Consider the following 24,940-nt stretch of genomic DNA (forward strand, 5'->3'; position numbering starts at 1 on the left):
AAGTAAAATGATAATTTTAATTATTTGGAAGTGAAGTAGTTGCCTATAAATTACAAGCCTATTCAATGTCAAACTTCACTTTAAATTGATAGAAAAAAATAAAATTCTATTTTGCATGAGAATAGGATGTTTTTGCATTACAGTATTGATAGTTGGCAACACAGTGTAATGGTACTACAAATAGGTTTCATTTTAATTTCTTAATTTTTATTTTGATTTCGGGATTATGATTTCTTTGAGTGATTCATCCTGAAAGTTCCATCCAAAATCTTTTCAACCAAATTACACAGGAGTGAGTCAGAAAACTATGAACACTTCAGAGTGGGACAGTAGTGGCCCCTGATGCAATTTCCTGTGTGGTAAGGGCATACACACAGACACGAAGAGAGTAGTGATTCGGTTAATCGAATCGGTTCTTTTGAACTTTTTTTTTTCAAATGAACCAGAACAAAAATGATTCAGTGGTTCTTTTATGTCATCACGTTGTCCCTAACATCCCGGCCTGGCACATTACAGGCATATTCAGTAGCCTACATGTATAAGACACAATGCTTTTTACTTATTTATTTTACTGATTTAATTTTAATTTTAATTTTAATTTTAATACTTGCCATGTGTCCCAGTTCAGTTTGTTGAACTGAACTGAGACATGATTCATAAAAACATCAAGTAGCCAGACTACGTAGGCTATGTCCTGTTACATTCCTGTTATTAGTACAACGTAGCTTACTTTAAGCTCAATCAGTCATATATTAGGTTATTTCCTAATGTACTCACTGACTGTCCGCTTGGGTTTTCGTCTCATTGCGAATCGTTCTGGGTGCAAACGATTCATTTGAAAGATTCGATTCAATAGATCGATTCATTCGCGAATCGGACCTGTCTAACAGACAGGGGGTTTGGCTCCCGGCGTAATCTGACCCCAGCACTCGGCTCTTTAAAGGAATAAAGGATGAATTTACTGAATGGAGATCCGCTGCAACGTCTGCTGAGTTTAGAACAGGACTGGGAGCTCTAAAAGACGGCGCGCCGAAGAATTAAAGTTTTGGAGGAGCCACTTTTGAGAGCGTTTGTGAAGTTTGGAGGCGTAGCGCAGCGATGTGATGTGATGTGATCTACCGGCTCTGAAAACATTAAAGTGAAAATCTCGGGCGGTCAAGAGAAGGGCAGTCACAAGGTAGGATCATGGGTAGGCTGCGTAGGACACGAGGATACTATAGTCTGACTCCGGTTTGGTTCATGGCATGTGTCATCATGTTTAATGTCTTCATGCTTCACATATCTCAAACTGCAGTGTTAGTTGGGATGTTCAGGGGGTCCATATAAGTTAATGTTGACATTTTCCAGTCTGACACACCTGTGCGTTGTGCCCATTTTTGGACAAAAGCAATGCCAGCAGTGCCTACATGTCATATCTCTGTTTTAGTAGGTTAATCAGTGCATGAAAAAGTTTTGTGCTTCTGTACTCGTGCTGTTAACAGTTAATAAAACAGACTATGAAGTGTTTCTTGAGAGTGTTTATGTCTGTTTCATTCCCAGTGCCTGTGCATTTGTGCTCACGTGGAGTTTTTGATTATAATGAATGAGTTTGATCACAGTTTGACCTCATATACACAGGACTGCACAATAAACAGTCATGAGTAAATGCTTATAGTAGTATAATAAACTCTTCTCTCTCTTAGACATTTACGCATTATTACAGTGCTTGCAAAACAGCACTGTTGATATTATTCAAACATGCTTCTTCTTCATTTAACATGACTCTATCTAGTATATTCAATCACTTGAATGCACCTCTTTTATTGTGTACATGTTTTCAGTTTTTAAATTAAAATTCTTTTTCTGTGTGGCCTAAAGTTAAAAAGATGTCTAGCTGGTTTACCTATTGACAAGGAAAAAAAAAACAATTTATTATAAAGCCAAAGTGCTTATTATTTCTTGAAAAATAAGAAACAGAAATTTAAAACTGTTATATTTGTAAAAACGGTTTATTACCTTTAAATGCATATGAAATCATTCTATTATTACTTTTATTATTATTATTTATTAACTGTTAAATGACTTAAAATTGTTATTACTTTTTACTTGATAGTTATACTACATGCCATTGAATCAAAATTTGTTTAAAAAATGGTGTATATAAAAATTTTTTTTTTCCAAAAATGTGTGAAACTGCATTTTCTTCTAGATTTTGAAACGTCTTCTGTTTTACGGTCTCAGACTTCTTTATCTGTCATTGACCCTTTTATCTATCAAATTCTAGGCTTCGCACTCACGCACAAGAAGTCGCGTGCTGAGTGACACGACAACAAATGCCATTTAATTTGTGTAAAACCAAAGCATAAAACCTAAGCTTACCTAAAACTTCTATTGCTGTCTTGCAAGCAGTTATTTTCTTCACTAAATAAAGTTTTCTCTTAATCCTGCATCAGTCAACGCTTTCTGAGTGTGCTTTCTGTGGTGTGTAGGTGATGTTTACACCTCAGCATGGAGGAATGTCATAGGCTATATATTTACTGCTTCAGCTGATAATGAGTGTGGCCAGTTTACAGAAGCCTGTTATTAGGTTGAATACAAAGCTTCCTGTAGACCAGAGAAGAAGAGTATTGGAGAGATGAGCTGCAGGAGATCTACAGCTGTTAGGAACTCTCTGTGATTCATGTAATCCAGTCTATTTATACCACGAAATGAGTGTTGTATTCGACAGCAGATGTTCTCACCCCAAATATGACATATCTGGAGGCTCAGGCTGTGGTGAAGTGCTATATTCAGTAGCAGCTTTTGCTGTCATTGATGACTGTAGAGTTACTTACATCTTATGTAGTTGTTTTATGGTTCAGTGGCATGGTTTACTAGCATAAGCTGGTTTAAACTGGTTTATCTGGTTGTCTAGCTCTGCCAGATTGGTTATAAAATGGTGCTGGTCTCCTGGCCTGCCCGGCTGATTTAATAGTAAACCAAAACCTCTCTAAAACCACCAAAACAGGCTTTGAGACCAGACGATAGCATTATGTATTTATTTATTTATTTTCCCTTCCAGAAACCTTGAGAGGAACCAACCTTTTGTGACCTTCTCATGAGTTATAGTAATTAAAGCTTTACAGTACAACAGAGCTAGAAAGCATCAGTATGGTTTAAGGCTGGTTTATCTGGTCTTCAAGCCTGGCTAAGCTTGTCTTAAGCTGATGTAACTGCCAGTTAATCAACCAGCTGATTTAAAAGTACCCTAAACCTCTCTAGAACTATCAAAACTGGCTAGGAGACTATAACATTTAAAAGAAAAATTTTCAACCAGAAACCTTGGGAGGAACCAACCTTCTCAGACCTTCTCATGAGTTGTACAATTTAAAGTTTTACAGACAAGTACAGTCGAGTATGCACAGTCTGCATGGTTTAAGCTGGTTTTTATAGACTCCCAGCCTGGCCAATCTGGTCTTAAGTTGGTCTGTCTGGTACCCAAAACCTCTAAAACCATCAAAACAAGTTTGGAGACCAGACGACAGTGTTTAAATTATTATTTTTTTTTTTATTAAAACCTCGGGAGGAACTATGCTTCTCAGGTCTTCTCATGAGTTGTTCTGATTAAAGCTTGGTTTAGGTAGTCTTCCAGTCTGGCCAAGCTAGTCTTAAGCTGGTGTAACTGGTCTCTGCCTGACCAGCTGATTTAAAGGTACTCAGAACCTTTCTAAAACCATTAAAAAATGGTTTGGAGCGCATAAAGTGGCATTTAAATTCGGTTTTTCACCAGAAACATTAGGAAGAATCAATCTTCTTAGAACTTCTTAAGAATTGTACCAAATCTATACAGAAAAGTACAACAGAGCAGGCTGGCCTTAAGCTAGTCTAACAGGTCTCTTTGCTTGACCAGTTGATTGAAAAGTTCCTTGACCTCATCAAAACAGGGCTGTTTTTTGTTTTTTCCCCCACCAGAAACCTTGGAGGAACCAAACTTCTCAGACCTTCTCAAAAGGTTAAAACTGTACAGAAAAGTACAATGGAGTCAGAAAGCATCTGCTTGGAAGAATGAATCCTATTTTGCTGTTTTCTGTTGAACAGCTACTTTGAGTTAGTCAAACAGACATTCAGACCTCCAAAGCTGATGTTATGGGTGGCCATAAATTGTTGCACAGACACCAAATGGAAACTTTGTTGCAGGCTGGAACAAAAGATGTCAGGCTTGCTTGAGTTGCATGTGGTGGCCTTTCTTTTGAGATATATAGTCGGTGCAAGAGCAAAGAGTTGGAAAGCTCACTGACTGCTCGCTCCAACCTGTAATAGCTACTTTAACTATTCATTCCGACGATCACACACGCAGACATGATATCATATAGCACCGCACATCATTTTTTATTTGAAGATAAATGCAGCAGTAATAGGACACAAAGTCATTTATTGGCTTCAAATTGAGTTGATTGTAATGGCAGAAACACACTTGCGCACACACACACACATACCACAAGCTGACCCAGACATGTTTTTTTTCCTGCTGATTTGAGTAATTCGGATGGGATGCCAAAGTCTTGGAAAACCAGTTTGGTCTTGACAGAGACAATCCAGAAAAACAACAAGGGGATTTCACACGACTGTTGCGATGATATCATTTAATCGCCTAATCGCTTACATCACCGCAGCTGCACGCTCAGCAGAGATCTAGGGTGTGTGCGCGTGTGGGTACATAAAAAAGTGTTTCAAAAATGATATTCATTTTACTGGAATAACAGAGGAGGTTCTGTTTTATTGAATGATGCACCAGAGACTTGTCCTGCATGGTTTCCCACTGGCCTTTCATGACCTACACACACATTGCTGTTTTTTCATTTCACATTGCCTTTTTCATTGGTTTATAAGATTTACTCTTTCCACTACTACACTGTTTAACAGAGATCATATTCTCCATGTGTCAGTTATAAGAATATAGGCTGAGTATAGCAAATAACAGACTTTTTCGCCATTAAAAGCTATAGTTTGGTGTGCAACTCTGGCTTTTTTATTTGATGTCATGTGTGCGCTGATATCTATAGACCTGGTTTTGAGATATTCTGTTTTGTTTGAGATTTATGGGAGCTTTCATGGTGGCTTGATCTTTTGAGTAGGCGATAAGTCTGTGCAAAATTAAATTAATAAATTAAATATAATGATTAAAAATGTATTTTATATTTATTTGTTGTGAAATGGCCTAAATTTGACCAAACTTCCATAATAAAACAAACAAACAAACAAACAAAAAAAAAACAATCAAAAACAAAATCAAATGTTAAATAGAACCGAAACATTAAATTAACACAAAACATATTAAAACATTGAATTTTTAAAAAAAAAAGGCATTTATTCACTAAATAAAAAAAGGAATAAGAGTGATATTTAGTATTAGTAATTAATATAAAATTAATGCATGTGTTTATTATGTAATTCACATATTGTAATTATACCTAAATATATGTAGGTAGTTTTTATTACGTTTTTTTGCTTTGTTTTATTACTGTGTATTACTGAAGAGACTTGTGTAAATACGTAAATCAGACTTAAGATTTGTTTAAAAAAGTTTAAACTGATTCATGGAAATTAATTTACCAACTAGCCTGTAAGCTGTTAATTATCTTGATCTATCACACTTTCATACATTCCAGATGTTACAATGATGGTGAAACTTTTGTGATAATTATTGTTATATTAACTGAATTTTAATTTTATATTATTGTGACTATGTTAGGAGTATTTGATAAATCTTATCTATAAAATTGTGCATTTTGAATATGTCCAAGTCAAGGCATATGGGGAAAGAGTGTAGTGACTCTTTAACCTCTCTTCCTCCCTTCCCCCCCGTCAAACAAGGCAAGGGTGCAAAATGCCTTGTTTCTCACAACATTAGCACAGAGGCTTCATGGGCAAATGGATTATTTGCATGTTGCTGTCATATTTGGCAGTACAAGTCAACGTGGGCTGAGCTAGCAGAAACATTGGCTTAATTTGACCTCTCTTTCTGACGGCCATTCCTGCCTCTTCTAGTTTCCCAAACCTCAGGTTTTGACTTCAGTCAAGTCCGTACATAACTGGACAGAGAGTTATAGCATTTTGGTCAGCTAGTGGAATCTCTCTGTGCGCCACTTCTGTAATTTGTCAGTAGGGCTGTAGTTACGACCATGCTAATTGTAGAGTGCAACATGGCGCAGTTGTGCCGCTCTGCAGTTTGAATCTCTGCCGCACCGGAGACTTCTGGTGTCAGTCCGTCTCATTTACCATTTCACTTCCAACACCACAGCTAGCATTCCTTTGTTGTCTGTTACAAGGGTCGTTATATTGTCCAGACGTTAACTGTTATGGCTTTGTAGTCTGTCAAAAACTTATTTTTGTTGGGACATGAAATTTTGAAATGTTCTCTTTTACGTTGTTGTCCACCATTTTTCCCACCATCTGAATAGAGATGTTATATTTAGCTATTTTCTGACTTTGGGGTTAGTGCGTATTTATGACAGGCTACATTTAAACTCTACTAACAAGATGATCTACAGCTCATACAACCCGGCGCTTTGATTAGATACACCACAGGACTCTGAGAGCCTTTGTCACAGCAGTTGTGCAAATCGTGCTAGGATCAGTGACATAAAAAGAGTCTTTGGTAAAAAATACACACACATGGCAAGTTCTCAGAAATGTACTCTTTATATTCTTGGTTAAATAAAAAACTTCAAGGTTGTCATGCGGTGTAACCATGAAATAAAATGTTATAACAAAATTTAGGTTATTCATTATCTTATAATAATTAATATTTTTTTTATTAAAAAAAAATTATATTATATTTAATTAATTAATTAATTATTTTTAATTATTTATTTTTTAAATAAACATAATGAACAGTTTTTTTTTAATTCGTATCACTACATTTTTGGGCAGTTGCACCACATGACATTTTGCAACCTGAGTTAATCTTGCCTAGTCATAAAAAGGTCAGATAATAATAAGACTTATTGATACACTGTCATCACCCTCTATATCATATAATTTTAACATAAAGTTTTTTCTGCATGTTTTTGCATTTTGGGTGCTCCATGTGACAGTGATTTGGCAGATATTTATGAGCAGCTATGGAATTTTGTTAAAATATTCTCTCCAGTGCATTCCCCCAAGAAATATAAGATTATGCCAAACAGGGTTGAAGAATTTAATTATTTAAATTGTCTTTTTTCTTAAATATAAAATCAGTTGTAGCATCAGACTGTTATAAAGTCAACGTTTTTGACTTTATGCCCCTCAAACAACAATAAAAGGGATTTTAATTCACATATATTTAAAAGTTGATCATCATAGAAGAGGTGTATTTTAAGAAATTGTATTTATGAGTTGCATTTCCAATGTGTTTTTGTATAAATTAATAGATAGGACAAAATATAACTAGCTTCACCAACTAGCTTCACAGATGTTTTTTTTCTACAAATGGTCGCCTGTCGGCTTTGTACAGGTAAAAATAATGAGTGCTTTCCACTATTCAAGAGCTTGTCTCCTTTGAGCCTCCACATTCTTTATCCCTTTTTCAGGGGAAGAGAGAAAGACCCCCTCCCTCATATTGGTAATGGGACTGTCATGCAGAAAGACTCCATTGTGTGGGCCAGGATCCTGTTTCTCCATGGGCCTGTAATTAAGAAGGGATTGCTTGAGCAGGGATATTTAGGTGGCTGAATATAGGGTAGGGATTGCTTAGGCTGCTGGGTAAACTGTCTGCACATGCATAGCTGGACTTACCCCATCCCTACGGCCTTCACACGATATATGCATGTGTATATTAGTGTCTATAGTGCGTATGTAGAGAGAGGGTGAGAAGGTATAGCCTTTGTTAAACTGTGTCATTTCTATGAGCTCACAGCTCAAGTTTGCTTTTCAGTGGTTACCTAGGTGATCACTAAAAAGTGTGCTCATTTAAAGGGAGGGCAACAATGAGAGAGAGGTGAAAAGAAACCCCTGGCCCAGAGCGTTTACCGCCAGACCTGTGATGTCAACAGTGTGTTCTCATCTTATGCTAAATGTCAGTCTTAGATCACCAAGATTTTGGCCTCTTTTTCATTAGACTGTCTAATGGAATTAAACTCCAGTCCTTGAAACACTATAAACACCAAAGCAAAGTTCCTGTCAGTTGCACTATTAAGTAATGGTCCACCGGTATGGGGTTTTTAATGGCCATTACGCATTTATTAGAGAGTAGAGTAGCCAGTGGCTGATATAATGCAGAATGGTGATGAATAGAAGCCTATTTGTGTCTTGGAGTAAAAAAAAAAAAAAAAAGGATATTTTGTAATTGCAACTTAAATTCTTTTAAATATGACTTTGTATCACACTGTGACCTTACATCTCAAAATAGCTGTGAATTTGAAATTTTGTAGCCTATCTCACAATATGACAGTACATCTCAATTGTGACTAGGCCTATTTCTCATAATTGCTAACAATTGTGACTTAATTTCTCATAAATACAACTGATTATAAACTTTTATCCCCCAGTCACTCTTTTTATTTTTTACTATGAGGCAGAAACATACAGAGGCCCAATAGTGCACAACACAATGAAATCTCCACAACAGAACGCATAGGACTAATATAATTGTGTTGTGCTAATTTCCGTTTTGGCTCGTTTCCTTTGTGTTGTTATGATTTTGTTGTGTTGTGGCTTGTTTCCATTGTGTTGTGCTAATTTCGTTGTGTTCCGGCTTGCTTCTGTTGTGTTGTGCTAATTTTGTTGTATTGCGGCTTGTTTTCATTGTGTTGTGCTAATTTTGTTGTGTTGTGTCTTGATTGTTTCCGTTGCGTTGTGACTTGTTTCTGTTGTATTGTGCTAATTTTGTTATGGCTTGTTTCCGTTGTGTTTTGCTAATTTCGTTGTGTTGCGGCTTGTTTTTGTTGTGTCGTGGCCTAATTGTTTCCTTTGTGTTGTGACTTGTCTCTGTTGTGTTGTGGCTTGTTTCCGTTGTATTGTTATGATTTTGTTGTGTTGTGGGTTTTTTTCGTTGTGTTGTGCTAATTTTGTTGTTTTGTGGCTTAATTGTTTCCTTTGTGTTGTGACTTGTCTCTATTGTGTTGTGGCTTGTTTCCGTTGTATTGTTATGATTTTGTTGTGTTGTGGGTTTTTTTCGTTGTGTTGTGCTAATTTTGTTGTTTTGTGGCTTAATTGTTTCCTTTGTGTTGTGACTTGTTTCTGTTGTGTTGTGCTAATTTTGTTGTGTTGTGGCTTTTTTCCGTTGTGTTGTGCTAATTTCGTTGTGTTGTGGCTTGTTTCCATTGTGTTGTGATGATTTTGTTGTTGTGGCTTAATTCCATTGTGTTTTGGAGATTTTATGTTGCGCTTGTGCAGTACTGGTCCACTGCAGAAATATGCAGATAATATCTACACAGCTGTGCTAAAACCCAGATCAAGGAAAATATGAAAATCAGGGAATTTAAAAATGAATATGTCAGTCCTGGAAATTATGCTAATTATGCTAGTCATGTTTCTTTGGCTATAAATTGCTATCCTTCAGTGCAAACTCTATAAAATGTGTTTTCAATTATCCAGGCTATCCAATAATCAGGACAGACTTTAGAAGTCATATAAAGACTGGCAATTCTTTGGTCAAAAGGTGTGGGAACTCTGTAAATGAAGCATTGGAAACAGAAAATATTAATTGTCTGTGGACAAGACTGTCAAAATTTCATGTCCCAACAAAAATAAGTTTTTGACAGACTACAAAGACATAACAGTTAACGTCTGGACAATATAACGACTCTTGTAACAGACAGTAAAGGAAAGCTAGCTGTGGTGTTGGAAGTGAAATGGTAAATGAGACGGACTGACACCAGAAGTCTCCGGCGCAGAAGACATTCAAACTGCAGAGGCTGTCAGTGGAACTGATACAAGGACAATTATAAGCTAGTGTCAGTATTTTAAAAAATTGGTCTGGGTCGTACAATGGTCACTACTATTAATGTCTGGCTTTGGTTTTTGATGGTCTTTCAGTCTTTTTCTAGTTGCACTGTCCAATGGACAATCTAATTTCAGTAAACGGTTTATTTAATTTTTTTTTTCTCTAAACCAGCCCGGGTCCAAGGTCTCACCCCTCCTCTGCAGGCTTTAAGGCAAACCTGTTAACCCTGTCCTCTATTTGCCTTGCATACATGTAAAAGTTAATTGCGTTCTCACTCCATCTGACAAATTTCCATCGCTGTTACCTGCAGGTTGGCAGACTGGCACACAGGCACAGATGGCAGAGGTGATGGAGGGTGTATCCACGGCAGCAGTGCCAAATGGCAGTGTGGACTGGCAGAAGAGATGCATCGCTCTGGAGACGCAGCTCATGAGGTTTCGTCTACAAGCGGGAAACATCCGCCACCTACTTGCTGAGAGGGTAAATGAGGGGTGTTATGGGTAACACAGGGTCTACAATTCGCCCACTGCATTCAAGTTACGCATATGATTAGTTTATTTTATGTACATTTTGCACAGCTTATGTATGCATAAGTTCATCTAGCCAAAACAAATATCAGTCCCCTTGAGTTAGACTGTAACAAAACCATTTTATTTGACAGTGAACACTGCATGCTGCAGGGTTGCATCTTATGACTTGCACATGAAGTCTTCAGCCTGTCCCATCATCCTAACTCACTAATGAGAAAGTTTCAGAAAGTAATACTGGCTTTTATTTTTTGGACTTGGTACTTTGTATTTTTTTAACTGGACATTTACCATGGTATTTTGAAGAATCCAGGTTGCAAATATCATAATATGTATGTAAATATCATAACACTGTAATCATTCAGTACCATGATATATACAGTATATCGAAGTATTGTGGTTTTACAATCTGATATATCACTGTTCTATGGTATTTTTTCCTTAGTCACAGTGGAACAAGTTACTTAGTTTCTCCTCTGCTCTTTCTCTCCCTACTCCTCTATGGTTTGGTCATGCTGCATTGACCTCAGTGTTTCGTCTTGCAAGAAAAGGTTAACTGTCAAACTTGGCAGGCGGCCTTGCAAGGAAAGTCAGGGGAAACCACTGACTCGTGTAAATGCTTGAGTGGATATACAGGTGTGTGCATTTCATAGACGAGGGAAGGAATTGTTTATTAATTACCAGATTACCAGAAGTAACTGTCTTTTGACATTTTCTGAAGAAACTGGTGTTGTTTGTTTGTGGCCGCTTTGTTAGGGTGTTGTGGGTGGTTGCAGAACATTGCTACATGGCTGCTAAGGTGTTCTAAGTGGTTGCTATGCGTGATGTTGCTTAAGCGTACTCCATTAGTCTGGAGGTAACAAACCTAACTACTCTAGGGGGCGAAAGAGCTTTTAAACATAATGTATAGGCATAGATGCTATTTACATTAAGTGCATTTTATGCTATTTACACTTATGCACTTATTTAAACTTGCAAATACTTATAGATTCTATTTACACTATGTAAAAATAGGAATATTTTCTTTGCAATAATAGGTACATGCTGTTTATACTACTTAGTGCAAATAGTGGCACATATCTGCACCTCACTATTGTAGAACATAATATGCAATAACGTATTGAGTGTAAATTATAATTGTTATTAAAATTATTAAATGGATGCTGCTTTGGGACAATAAAGCCATCACTACACGTAACTCTAACCTTAACCAATAAACACCCGCGAGGTACCTTTTTTTTCCGTTTTTGATTATTTCCTACATTTTTATTGAAAATAAATGCCTTTCTGATTTGATGTGTGATATGAAAAAGGAGAAGAACGAGTTCGGCAAAAGGCGGATTCAAACTTGGATCAGTTGTATCAAAAATATACTTGCTGCATGCTTTACTATCTACCTAAGCTGCTGTTTAATGGGCGTCTTCTGCAATGTTGTCTAACCATACCACACACTTGTCGGCAGAGTTAGTGTAAATAGACACTCCGTAATGTCCAATTATTCAGGTCACTATAAACATTTTGACTTTAAGAACTTGCTTAGCAATGTTCTTTCTAAGATGTAGTTTCACTGTTATTGTAGTTGACCGTTGCGTAAAGTATGTTTCAGGCCTTAGGGGTTTTGAGGTTTTGCGCTAGTCAATCCCAAACCTTTTCAGCCATAAAAAGCATTTAGTGAAGAATCAGAACACCTTCTAACCATTTTTAATGCATAGCTTTGTCTCAATAAACACACTGTGTCATACGCATCTCCTCACGGAGGAACATATAAACAATATCAGATCGGTCTGTAAACCATGTGTGTATATGCTCTTTTTGATGTTAATAAGTCAGTCCAAAAGCAACAACATCAGTTTTGTTTTTCTTTTTGGTCCAAGAGGTAGGTCTGTTGTTGTGTTTTTTTTCTATCTGTGATGGTGCAATTAGGGTGTTTACTGTCCAAACACGCAGACCACAGGGACATTAAGACTTGGACGACTCCCAAGCGTCCTCCATCAGGTTTCTCCCCTCTCTGGTCATCGCTCTAACAGCCTTTCACTCACCCTGACCTCCACACTCTCCTGCTCTCCCATTCTTTTTCAGCCTCTCTCTCTCGCTTGATATCGGGGCTCAGTGTCTCATGGGTTTCTGCTTGTTTTGTTGAAGAGGACAAAAGAACGTGCTGAGGGTTTGCTGCTGGTGCCTGTTTAGAAAGATTCTTACGCTTCTCATCTGCTTCTCTGGGCGGCGTTAGGAGTGTTTTACACATTGACCCACTTTACAGAGGAAAGGCTTGACAGAATTGTGCGAGGGGTGTGATCGCTCATTCTGGCGTGAGGGAATACTTTTTCCATTTGTTCACATACACATGTCCTTTAGTTGAAAAGTGTGTCCTGTGTGTACTGTTTCTGTACAATATAGTATATGAAAAGTACTGTGCAATATGTTGCACATTTTATATATTATTAGAATACCCATGTGATTTAGAGTACTTTTTTTTTTTTTACTAAACCTTAAAGTATGAATACAGTAATATCCTTACAGTGTGGCTACAGTAATATCAGATAGAATTACAAAATAGGGCTGCCTAAAGGCAGCTGTGATATGCTTAAACTCGTGAAAGGGAAAGTTCACCCAAAAATGAAAATTACCCCATGATTTACTCGCCTTCTAGCCATCTTAGGTGTAAATGACTTTCTTCTTTCAGATGAATACAATCAAAGTTATATTAATAAAATATCCTGGCTCTTCCAAGCTTTATAATGGCAGTAAATGGGGGGTCAAGATTTTTAAACCCAAAAAAGTGCATCCATCCATCATAAAAAGTGGTCCACAAGGATCTGGGGGGTTAATAAAGACCTTTTGAAACAAAGTGATGTGTTTGTGTAAGAAAAATATTCATATTTAAAACTTTATCTACCATAATCTGTAGCTTCTGCTAACTGGTACACGCATTCCCAAGAGAGTGGCTTTCCAGTAGATGATGTAGGATGTAGGCGTAGCATAAGTGTTGTTGATGCACTGAGCCACCATATTGGATTCTGAAGTCAGGGTTGTTGCAGTTCCTCTGAGTTTCCTAGGTGGAACTCTGACTTGAGGAGGCTTATAGTTGGAACTCCAAGTACAAGTGGAATTATTATTAGCATTGTCATGCTGGAGCTGCAGGAAATTATGTCATGGCGACACTGATTAGCTGATGGCACCACAAGAACTTAAAGAATCTCAAACCCTTAATAAGCAACTATCCTCATGCAACAGCATGCAGCTGTTTGAGATGTATTGTTGCGTAACGTATACTGTCTCACATACATTGACAGTATTTAAGTGTAAAATATTAGTTTTTAATATTATAAATATAAAATATTATCTGAACGTAATTACTAATGTCTTTTTATTTACTTAAGTTGAAAGTGTCAGATGTAGTTGCACTTCAGTTCTGATCGTGTTGATGTGACTTCACTCAGTCTTTATGTGTCACATGTGTTTGTATTTAAAATGGGAAAGTAGATGTAGAAGATTCAGTAAGTTGGTCCTCATGTTGAATTTGGCCTAGTTCTTCATGCTCTCTGTAGAACTGTCTCGTTTCTAATGAGCTGCCAGACAGGAGGATTAGCCTGCAATAGCAATCATAATTTCTTGCTATCGCTTGCTTTCTCAAACTCACCCAATTTCCATCCTAGTATCATCTTGCTCCATTTTAAAATAATAATTAATTAATATTTGAAAAATTAATATATATATATATTGATGTATATATATTGACAAATTAATGAATAAATAATTAATTCATTATTGAGCCATTGGTTGTTTCAGGCTTTTGGTGTCTGCACCTTATATGGTTAATCATTACATTTTCTGGCAGTAGTCTGATGTTTCTTCAACAGTGGGCACTTATTTTAAAAAATAAACTCTCCTGCACACTTTTCACACTCTCATTAGTTTATAAAGATGTTGAAGCTCAGCTTTACCGATAGCAGATGGATTCTATGTTGGTGATTTCCACAGTCATTAATGCATAGTTCACATTCTCTGCTTCCATACTCTGAGGCAGTTAAGGACGTTCTGGAGTTCAACCAAGAAGGAAACCTTCTTTGCATTTTCTAATAGCAACTGTGGAAGAACAGTTGTTAAATGTTTCACATACCTTGCTGTTCGATGCCTGAGCAGCTGCCCTGCCCCCACCTGTTTAACCTGTGGCCTGTCATCCCAGTTGACCATCAGTCCATCCGCAGCTTTCTGTTGAATCAGGACGGTGCGTTGTGTCTTAGCATTGGTCTTAAACTTAGGATCGATGTTAAGCCATTTCGTTGAGCTTTTTGCGTGATAATTTTTTTTAAAAATGTCACAAAATTGATGCTAATGCAGTGTTGCAAGTCAGAATGAGTCCATGTTTAATTTGACATGAACAAAAACAAGCTATTAGGACCAAAAGTGTTGTCCATTCCAGTTGTGAAGTTACCATTTACTTATTGCTAAAGAAATTTACTGTGACTGGTTTATTTTAGCACCTAAGAACTTCAACTACCTGGAAAACATACCATGTTAAGTTACCCAGTTACACAAATTGAATTACCCAAACTATTTTTGCTTTTGTTTTTAGTTTTCAGCTAAATTAAAACTTTCATTTCAGTTTCGGTAAATTGACTATTAGACTAATTCCCAGTAGACAAGGAAAACGGGGGTTGTGAAGATTATATGCAGCAGAACCCTGAACTGACAGAATAATTGACAGCAGAATTTATCTCTGTGTTGCAAAATTAAATCAGTATTTTCCTGTTTATCCCTGTAAAGCTGCTTTGAAACAATCTGTATTGTATAAAGTGCTATAGAAATAAAGGTAACAGAAGATTTCTGAATACATTGTAAAATGAATAATTAATTTTTTCCTTCAGTTTTGTGTGAAATTAAATATGTCATCTAATCTGACTAAAGGCTATACTACTATCTTAAAATTCACTGCATCTGTCTGTGTCATTTAAATGTTATTCTGTTGAGGCCAGTAGCTCAACTCTCTTCACTCACCACCAGTAAACTTTACGACATAGTTGTTGAATAGCTCTTAATGCTCAGTGAATCATTGCTGAGTGGGTAAGGCTAACCTGAGGTCAGTGCTGAGCTTGGGTGAGTGGACACTATTCCCATAGTAATGCGGATTGATGGAGTGTCAGCGAAAGCATGTCCTTGTTCATATTTGTCACCGTGTCGTCTATTCATTTCTGTACATTTGCTGACCCTTGGGTGAAGAGTCACACCTCCATACAATGACCTCACAGGCTCCTTTTTGGCCCCGACACTCAGGGAATGCTCACATGGAGTGGGTGCCTCCTGGGAATCCCTGTACTTTTGGCTTGAGGAATGAGAAAGGGAGGAAAGAAAAAGGGAAAGACAAAGAATTTTAAACAAAAGAAGTGCTCTGTCATACAGTGGGAATCCATTAGTATGCTTGTCCTCCTTTTTACTGGGTCAATGAGCTCATGAAACATTAAGCGCAAGGCATGTCATGGCCAGGAACTCTGTTTGTGTGAGTTCTAATAATCTTATGTTAATCTATATATTTGCAAAAGCGATTCTGTGTGAAAAGATATAATCCATGCATAGATGAGAACATCATTGCAACCGCCTTTTCCTCCTTTACCTCTTCTTTATCTTTTACTGAGTTTCATTCATTTGCAGTTAAATGTTGCATACTTGCATGAGAAGATTCTTTTACCAAGTTACCATCTTCACAACAGGAGCAAATATACAATATTTTTTTTCCTTTTCATTTTAATGTAGATGAATGAATTTTTCTAAATGCAGAAGTGTGCGCCTGCAGTTAGTAATTTGCATAAAGCACCCCCAAATAATCTCCATATAAGAGATTTGCACGCAGCCACTTCTATAAGTCATTTGTCACTTTCTGCAAACGAATCAGTTCACAAAACTAAACATCAAGCTGTAACATAATTTTTGTTACTTTGAAATACATAAAACTCATTAGAGTCAATTATTTATTCAGTTTATTTAATAATATGTATGAAAACATTTAGATTCATTTCCATTTCTAAGGCCACTGGGAGTATGTGAATGTTGCATATATGTGGTTTAAATTTTATTCTAAATTTAAAATAGAGAAAAGTGCTAACTAACTGAAGAATCATGATTTCTGCATCACATTAAGTCTTAAGTCTCATTAAGATTGACCTGGCCAAGCTTAAAATAATGAAAACATACATATAATACAGTATACAAAATTGGATACAATCCAATAAAACTGGAACTTAAAAATGCAACAAAAAAGAGAGAATAAACAAAACAAAATGAAAAACTAAATGAGAAAGAAAACAGAGCAGGTTAAATGAAAAACAAAACAAGAAACATAAACATAAACAAAATGGAATCAAACTAAAAACAACAAAAAAGATTAAATGAAAACTAAATTAAAAAAGCAACAAAACTGGAACTTAAACATGCAATGAAAAAAGAGAAAATAAACAAAACAAAATGATAAACTAAATGAGAAAGAAAACAGAAAAGATTAAATGAAAAACAAAACAAAACTAGAAACATAAAAAAACAAAAAAGAATCAAAATAAAAATGACAAAAAAGAATAAATGAAAACTAAAAAAAAAAACAACTGGAAATTAAACATGCAACGGAAAAAGAGAAAATAAACAAAACTAAATGAGAAAGAAACAGAAAGATTTAATAAAAAACAAAACAAAACTAGAAACATAAAAAAACTAAAAATAATAAAAAAAATAAAAACAACAAAAAAGATTCAATGAAAAAAAAAAAAAAAAAAGCAACATAACTGGAACTTAAACATGCAACGAAAAAAGAGAAAATAAACAAAATGAAAAACTAAATGGGAAAGAAAACAGAAAATATTTAATGAAAACCAAAACAAAATCAAAACCAAACTAGAAACATAAACAAAAACAAAATATAAACAAAATTAAAACAACAAAAAATAAAAAAAACAATTACAAATTACAAAACAGTACCCCATGTCCTAACTAGGCGTGATTCTATAAATTGACAAGTAATAAATCACTTTTTTTTTTTTTTGCCATGACAAGCAACAAGACATTTCACAGTACGTACAGAAACATTACTTGCTGGAAACTTGTCCAAACTCCCAACTTGTTTACTAGGCTTGTTTACTAGGATGTGCCCTAACCTTTTCCCTGAGAGGCTGTCAGGCCATCATGGTGGTCTTGTTGATAACCGCAGTGGATTGTGGCATGAGCGTGCCCAAACCCGCACCAGTACAACATGCCCTCAGTATTTAGTGCCAGATTATGATCAAAATCATTTAAGCATGACAGATAACGCCACTCTAAATCAGATATACAGTAGATTATTCTTATAGTTTATCATACATTCATAGTTTATATAACCATCTCACACACACACATCCTAGCCTAAAAAGAATAATCCATGAATATCTCTGTTTTTTTATTTGTATAGATGCAGGAGTTGGAACAGAGAGTGATTGAGGCCGACCAGCGGGCAGAGAACGCTGAAAAACAGGTATGGCTGTTGTACCACTATCCCTCCTTTTGTTTATTTTCCATAATTTACTGTATTTGGATAATTCTCTGGAAGTAGTAGCTATCCTATTTTCCAGAATTTTCATTGATAATTTATTAACAACATATAACTCATTCAGCTGCAGTGTGTCTTGTAATAAATCCCACATTGGCTATTTTTTTAACACTGTTACTTTCATAATTTGTTCCTGTTGAAGTTACAGTGTTAAATGTATAATAATAGCCTTAGCTAGCAAATATTACCACACCATTTTATTTAAGGTCAATATTTTTCTATTTTTGCTTCAAATTGTAGAATGCATTTAAAAAATTATAAAATAGTAAGTCATGGGAGCATAAATGGCAACTCTTCCCTGAAAATTACAATCATAAAAACCACATTTATCTTGAGGATTTAACCAAGATTGCCATTGTAGGTCCACATTATGGAGGAGAAACTGAAGTCTGCAAATGTGCAGCCCAGTGAATCGGAAAACTCGTTGTTCAGGCGTTATCAAGAATTGAACAGTCAAATTCAGGAGAAAGACATGATCATAAAGAGACTCGAAGGACAGCTGGAGAAGCAGGTAAAGAAAAGACCTCACAGAGAGGAAGAGATGGCCATGTGTGTTCATTAAACTCTCAAAACTGCCCCCTTTATCTGCAGAATTTAGTTCGAGCACAAGAGGCAAAGATAATTGAAGAAAAAGCTGCCAAAATCAAAGACTGGGTCACATTTAAGTTACGAGAGGTGAGTTGAAACATGGAAGTCCTGTGGATAAAAAAAAAAAAAAAAAAAAAAGCATTTGATGAAACAGAGCATGCCATTTATCTTTCTCTTCTTTTTGTGTCTTGTAGATGGAAACAGAGAACCAGCAGTTGAAGAAGGCAAACCTGAAGCAGGCCGAGCAGATCCTCATACTGCAAGACAAGCTTCAGAGTAACCATAGTTTCTTTCCTGTTTTCTTTCCTTTTACCATTTGTTTGTATATATCTTACTGTGTTTTTGTCAGCTCTTCTCGAGAGGCCCATGTCTCCAGCGGTGGATGCCCATCTGGTCCCCTCCAGCCCACTCCACCCTCCCAGCTGCCCCGGGACACCGCCTGCCCAGGAGGAGGGTTGGAGATTGACAGGATCTCGCATAGCCAACTCTACAGGTACATCGTCATTTTTTTCAGGTTTACTCATGGAACATACATAAAAATTAAAAAATTAAAAAATGTTACAAATTTTACACTTTATTGATTTTAAAAACTACTTAAGATTTATTTGTAAAAACAACCCCTGTTTCTGTTTTGATTTATATTTATTGTACTCAGGTTTAGCAACAATGCCATGGCATTATGGCATAAATTCCATAAAATTATCAGCTGTGTTGTTAGAGTATTCACATGGTACATCAAGATTTTATCAAAATAATTCTTAAATATAATTAGAATTAACAAAACATATAAATGATACATCACAAGATCAAAGATATTTTTGCTGAACAGATTTGACACATTTCTACTGTAGTATCATTTTTGGTTATTGTGAAGTGCGTCCACACTGCTGACATGTTTACCTGTTGTAGTTTATTGTATGCTTATTAAACACCACTTTTCAATTAAGCATATTATTAATTATAAGTGTCAATGGTTTTGGCCTGTCAAAATTATTTTATCCAAAACCAAAAATGCCTTTTCTATTTCGGCCTAATATTTTCAGTTGCCTTAATTTCAGGGGGTCACTAAAACATATAATCATAAAATATTAAATATATATATATATATTTTTAAATAATTAATATAATTATTTTGAGCTTTTAAATGGTCCATGTTGCACTTTTTGGGAAATTTCGGGGATCACTAAAACATAATAATAAAAATATTAAATAATTAAAAAAAAAAAAAATAATAATAATAAAATATTACATAATTTAAAAATGTAAAAAAAACTGTAAATTATTAATCAAAATTATTTCTATTATTTTAAGTTTTTAAATGGTCCACGTTGCACTTTTTGAATGTTTCAGCTTTCATATAAATTTTTAACTGAATATGTGTTTATGTCTGTTGCAAATTGCAGATAGCAAAAGGAAAATCACGGAGGGTTGCGATTCCGCTTTTCATAGTGCATCTTTACTTCCCGCATTACAAGACAAAGGAGACTCTCATAAGTCTAGTCAAGATGGTGTTGACAACACAATCTCAATAAAAGAGAGTGCAGAGGGGGCGGAGCCTTCTTTTGGAGTGGCACGTGAGAGAGCATTGGGAGGAGCCTCAGACAGAGATCACTCTTCTGACGAACTCAACAGCAAATTTCGTTCCCAGCGTCTTCGCTCATCTTCCTCATCCTCTTCCTCATCCTCCTCAGCGTATGAGACTCCTGGTCGGGGTGGCTTCGACACACCTTCCCCCACTCCTAAAAGCCCTCCTCCTGTGTCCCTCTCACCCCCATTAGTATGCCTGCCTCTGTTATGCCCCTTCCCTCTGGCTTTACCCTTGGGCACCAGCATGACTCTGCCCAAAGTTCGCACCCCTCTAACCCCCCGTGACAGCATCCAGCTTGTGAAGAAACACCACAGTCAGCCGCAACCCGGCATGGAGCGACTCCATCAGGTCAACGTCAGTATTGATATCGGAAACTGCACCTCTCCCTCCTGCCACAGTCTGGTCCCCGGGACAGTTTCCACACATGGGCTAGAGGAGACAGACATTGATGAAGGGCCTCCAGAAAGCATGGAGGGTGTGGTGGAAGGGTCAGAGATGGAAGTCCAGCCCACTGATGGAGCCTTATTTGAGGGCTTGGCCAAGGAGTTTGAAATGATGGACCCAGAAGCTCTTAAACCACCTACACCACCTCTGCACCGATTTCCTTCTTGGGTAAGACAGGAAAGAATACTATGGCTTGGAGCTCAAATTGTGTGGCTTGTTGAGGACAGATCTGCTATTACAAGTTAGCAAGTTGGTACAAGCACTGCTTGTAATGTAAATGAGCACCTGGTGCATTTCTACATTTTTAAAGTGATTAAACTTAGTTAAAATATAACAACAAAATAATGCACCAAAAAAAAAATATATATATTTTTTTTTTAATTACCGATCCCAAACTTTTGAGGGGAATTTCTTATACAACTATAATAGGTGTGATGAATATAATTAATATAATAGATAACTATTTCCTGATTAGTTTATGAATTAATGGTGCAATTAAGTCAAATTAACTACCATTAAGTAAGTGTTAGTTCTAAACTAATTTGTAGATACTAAGCAGGTAGTGCAAGTTTTCAGAAGGCTTGAGGTGAATTTACCATACTGTAAAAAAAAAAAAAAAAAAAAAAAATTAGTGACCACATCGCAACACCCTGGCAACCACCCACATCACCCTAGCACTATAGCAGCCAATTTTATATGATAAATCTATATCACTGTTTTCATGTTACTTGGTGTGTTTTTCAGGAGAGCCGGATCTATGCGGTAGCTAAATCAGGAATGAGAGTCTCAGAGGCCTGTCTTGGAGCTAAGACTATTGGGAGAGGTCAGTCAACCAAACAGTAACAATCACAGATCACTCAGTTTATGTCTGTCAAGAGCAACTTGCTGTTATAATGCCATATGAACAGATGCTCTTGGATCTGTCAATTAGAAGTCAGGACTTGTTTGATGTCACTTCCTCTCACCTAAGGGGAACACACCTGTGCAGGTGTGATCTCCATTCATTCAAGCTTCTAAGAGGCTTTTAGAGGACGACTGGGTCTGTGAGTAGAGGGTGAGAATGGAAACCCTGCTTTTCAATCAGCTGTGATGAAAGGATAAAAGCGCTATGTAATTATCTCAGCGAGTATTTTACCTCTCTCCACCTCATCTTACAAAAACTGTGCTCTGTGCTGCAGTGAGACACAAGTCTGATCATATATTTACTTTGATACAAACTTACTACAACGTTTTGGAAGTGACGGCCACATTTAACTCTTGCACGCTGTTACCACTGAACATCGAGCGGTCTGCTGAAAAGTTGATTTTAGGTTGCAGATCCTGTGTAGAAGTCTAAACCGGGTCACTTCAACCACAGATGCTGTTTCGGAGCAAAGTAATATTAGCGACCGGAAATTTTTACCTAACCATCATTGACAGGCACTGTGTTTTGTTTAAACTGCTGCTTTTAAAACTGCATGCCCTCTCTGGACCATAATGCATGGGTTGCACGTAAACAGAGAAGGGCTGATGGGAGCAACTATGGTGGAGAGAGACAGCTGTCACCATTTGCCAGTGAATTAATAAAGAAACTGAATAAAAGTGACACACATTTAGCTACAGTATGTACATGGCCATATAGAGTTATTTAAATGTCCAGATTTTTTGGTTCTTAACTTGTTAGAATTATAAAGGGTTGCTATAGTCATGGAAAACCTGGAAATATTAGGGAATTATAAAATTGGAATTTTCAGGCTTAAAAAAATTATAAATTTTCTAGTCTTGCTCGGCTTATAAAAAAAACATGCTTTTGTGAGTTTAATCTTTACTGAATGATCCTTCAGTAATTATAAACAAGAAAATTACATGATTGAGATGAATACAACCAGGATGCATTAATGTAATCAAAAGTGATATTAAATAAATACATTTTATCATGTAACAAAATATTTCTGTTTCAAATTAATGCTGTTCAGCCTTGTTTTCAACATTGTTAATAAGACATTTCTTGAGCACTAAATCAGCACATCAGAATGATTTCTGATTTTCTGTATTTTTGATCAAGTAAATGTTGTTAATGTAGCAGTTTCCCTGATATAAAAAACTAAATTTAATTGAATAAAATAAAAAAAAAGCTAATTAAATGTACGAATGCCATATTTGGCTATTTCGCTGATGTCTATAAATGGAAAGGCCTTATGAAATTATATTGAAGTGCCCACCCAGGCCCTATGAATTTTTACAACTCTGCAGACTTTATGCAAGTGCCCATGTGTTGTTCGGTTGTTTCTCCAGTATCCACCCAACCTCAGCACTCAACAACTGGCCCCTTCACCCACCTCATTTATAAGAACATCAGTGTGCCTGTGTACTCCACACTTAAAGGGGTAAGACTACATCATTAGTACGAGACTTAACTAATTCTAAGCTTACAAATGTGACATAACAAGGACTGTGGGAAATCTTTAAAATTATTCTAAATGTAGTGTATTTCTCATCCTTCCCACAATGTGCCTCTGCTCTTTCAGAAAGCAACTCAGATCAGCAGCGTCCCTCTCCCTGATGATGACTCAGGTTCAGAAGACGACAGCAGCTCATTGGCCAGCCTGCACACATCCACACTGGTGCCAGATAAGAAGGGCAGTACCCCAGGCAGCCCACGCGCTGTCAAAAGAGGTGAGGAAATCTGTCAAATAATACACTCTTGGGCTTTCAAAATCTTTATATGTAATAAACTAGTTTATTTAACTGTTTTGTAATAATAAAAGTGTGTAAATTTTGTTAAAAAAAAAAACTTACTCGAGATACTCAAGGATCCAGCTTCATCTCTTGGACATGTTTGAACATCTTGGACATGTCTTTTGTCCCACAGGTGTGTCTATATCCTCCATCAGTTCAGAGAGTGACTATGCCATTCCTCCGGATGCGTACTCACTGGACAGTGACTGCTCAGAGCCTGAGCACAAGGTGCAACGTACCTCGTCCTACTCATGCGAGAGTGTCGGACCGGTACGTTTCTGAGCTCCACATTTGAGCCGCCTCAATATCTGTCTTCTAATCTACATTACCATCCAAAAATCTAGAGCCTGTAAGATGTTTCAGCTATTACTCCAGTCTTCAGTGTCACATGACATGATCATGATTCTCACATTAGCATGCCTTTTATTAACATATTGGCTGTTTATTTGTACTTATAAATCACATATTCTACATCCCTAATCCTACCCAATACCTCACCTTAAATACCTTCCTAACTATTAATAACCAGCAAATTAGGAGTTTATAGAGGCAAAAGTCATTGTTAATGGTTTGTTATTAGCGAGAATGCATATTTTTTTATTTGTACAGAGGTTCTTCAGATGATATTTGTAACTATTATTCAGCCTATCCTTACATTTTAGTATTGTTCCAAGGAGGTCTGTAATACTGGAGAAAGCTATCAGTTAGCAGTCCCATTCACCTTAATCCTATCCATAGAGTTAGACGTAAGACAGATTGTCCATGTTTAACAGCTTTGTATGTGCTTTTCAATATAGGAGTCTCTAGAGAAGACAGGATACTTGCTGAAAATGGGCAGTAAGGTGAAAGCTTGGAAGAGGCGCTGGTTCATTCTGAGGAACGGGGAGATCTTGTACTATAAGTCGCCGGTGAGTAGGCTTTTCCAAAACTCTGCGGCGTTATTTGAGAGACGGTGTGAGGGAAGGAAGTTTAGAGTTACACTACTGATGATATCTGCCTTTGTTCTGCTCTCAGAGTGACGTGATCCGGAAACCTCAGGGCCAAATGGAGCTGAACTCTTCGTGTCATATAGCCCGCGGAGAGGGAGCTCAGACATTCCAGGTGAGAGAAACACACTGATACACCTAAACAGCCTTTAACACATCTGTCAGCCTGAGGCTTTCAGAAACAGCCTGATATGGGTGTCGCATGAGGGGATGTGCAGCTGGTGTTATTATTGGGTTTTCAAAGGAGTAATAATAATAATAACAACGGAGAATTATGTATAATTTCCACTTGAATCAGTGTAATCACAATTTGGGAGGAACTGAATATCATAATCATAAAATATCTTGCAGTATTTATTGTAGATCATCTGGACGTGTTTTACTGTTACCACATGACTTGGAAGTAATCCTGCAATACATTCCATCATGGTCGAGATGATTTAAAATCTTCACTCATAAAGCCAAATTTTCAGGCTCATAACTCGTAAGACATGGGAAATACAGTTCCAAATGGCTTTTTCATTTGAAATTTGGCAATCACTGTGCATTTGCGAAAGCGAAAATGCAAACGGTAATGCAAGATTTGCAATTGCATTTGGATTATGTCACAATTTATGGGTACACATATTAAAAACG

At 36.7% G+C, this 24,940-nt stretch overlaps 1 protein-coding gene across 1 annotated transcript in view; it reads left to right on the forward strand.

Moving 5' to 3' along the window:
• Positions 1 to 903: 903 nt before the first annotated feature.
• The window catches only part of plekhh1 (pleckstrin homology domain containing, family H (with MyTH4 domain) member 1), a 40,027-nt gene continuing 15,990 nt past the window's right edge, over positions 904 to 24,940 (forward strand). Inside the window, exons 1-14 of the mRNA XM_042742675.1 lie at positions 904 to 1,177; positions 10,197 to 10,366; positions 17,843 to 17,905; positions 18,342 to 18,491; positions 18,572 to 18,655; positions 18,763 to 18,844; positions 18,918 to 19,061; positions 19,972 to 20,768; positions 21,345 to 21,423; positions 22,875 to 22,966; positions 23,108 to 23,255; positions 23,452 to 23,588; positions 24,116 to 24,226; positions 24,333 to 24,419. Of these exons, the coding sequence (XP_042598609.1) occupies positions 10,223 to 10,366; positions 17,843 to 17,905; positions 18,342 to 18,491; positions 18,572 to 18,655; positions 18,763 to 18,844; positions 18,918 to 19,061; positions 19,972 to 20,768; positions 21,345 to 21,423; positions 22,875 to 22,966; positions 23,108 to 23,255; positions 23,452 to 23,588; positions 24,116 to 24,226; positions 24,333 to 24,419 (2,118 nt within the window). The 5' untranslated portion in view covers positions 904 to 1,177; positions 10,197 to 10,222. The remainder of the gene's footprint in view (positions 1,178 to 10,196; positions 10,367 to 17,842; positions 17,906 to 18,341; positions 18,492 to 18,571; positions 18,656 to 18,762; positions 18,845 to 18,917; positions 19,062 to 19,971; positions 20,769 to 21,344; positions 21,424 to 22,874; positions 22,967 to 23,107; positions 23,256 to 23,451; positions 23,589 to 24,115; positions 24,227 to 24,332; positions 24,420 to 24,940) is intronic.

Source organism: Cyprinus carpio, chromosome B17 (assembly GCF_018340385.1).
Source record: "Cyprinus carpio isolate SPL01 chromosome B17, ASM1834038v1, whole genome shotgun sequence".
Taxonomy (NCBI): Eukaryota; Metazoa; Chordata; class Actinopteri; order Cypriniformes; family Cyprinidae; genus Cyprinus; species Cyprinus carpio.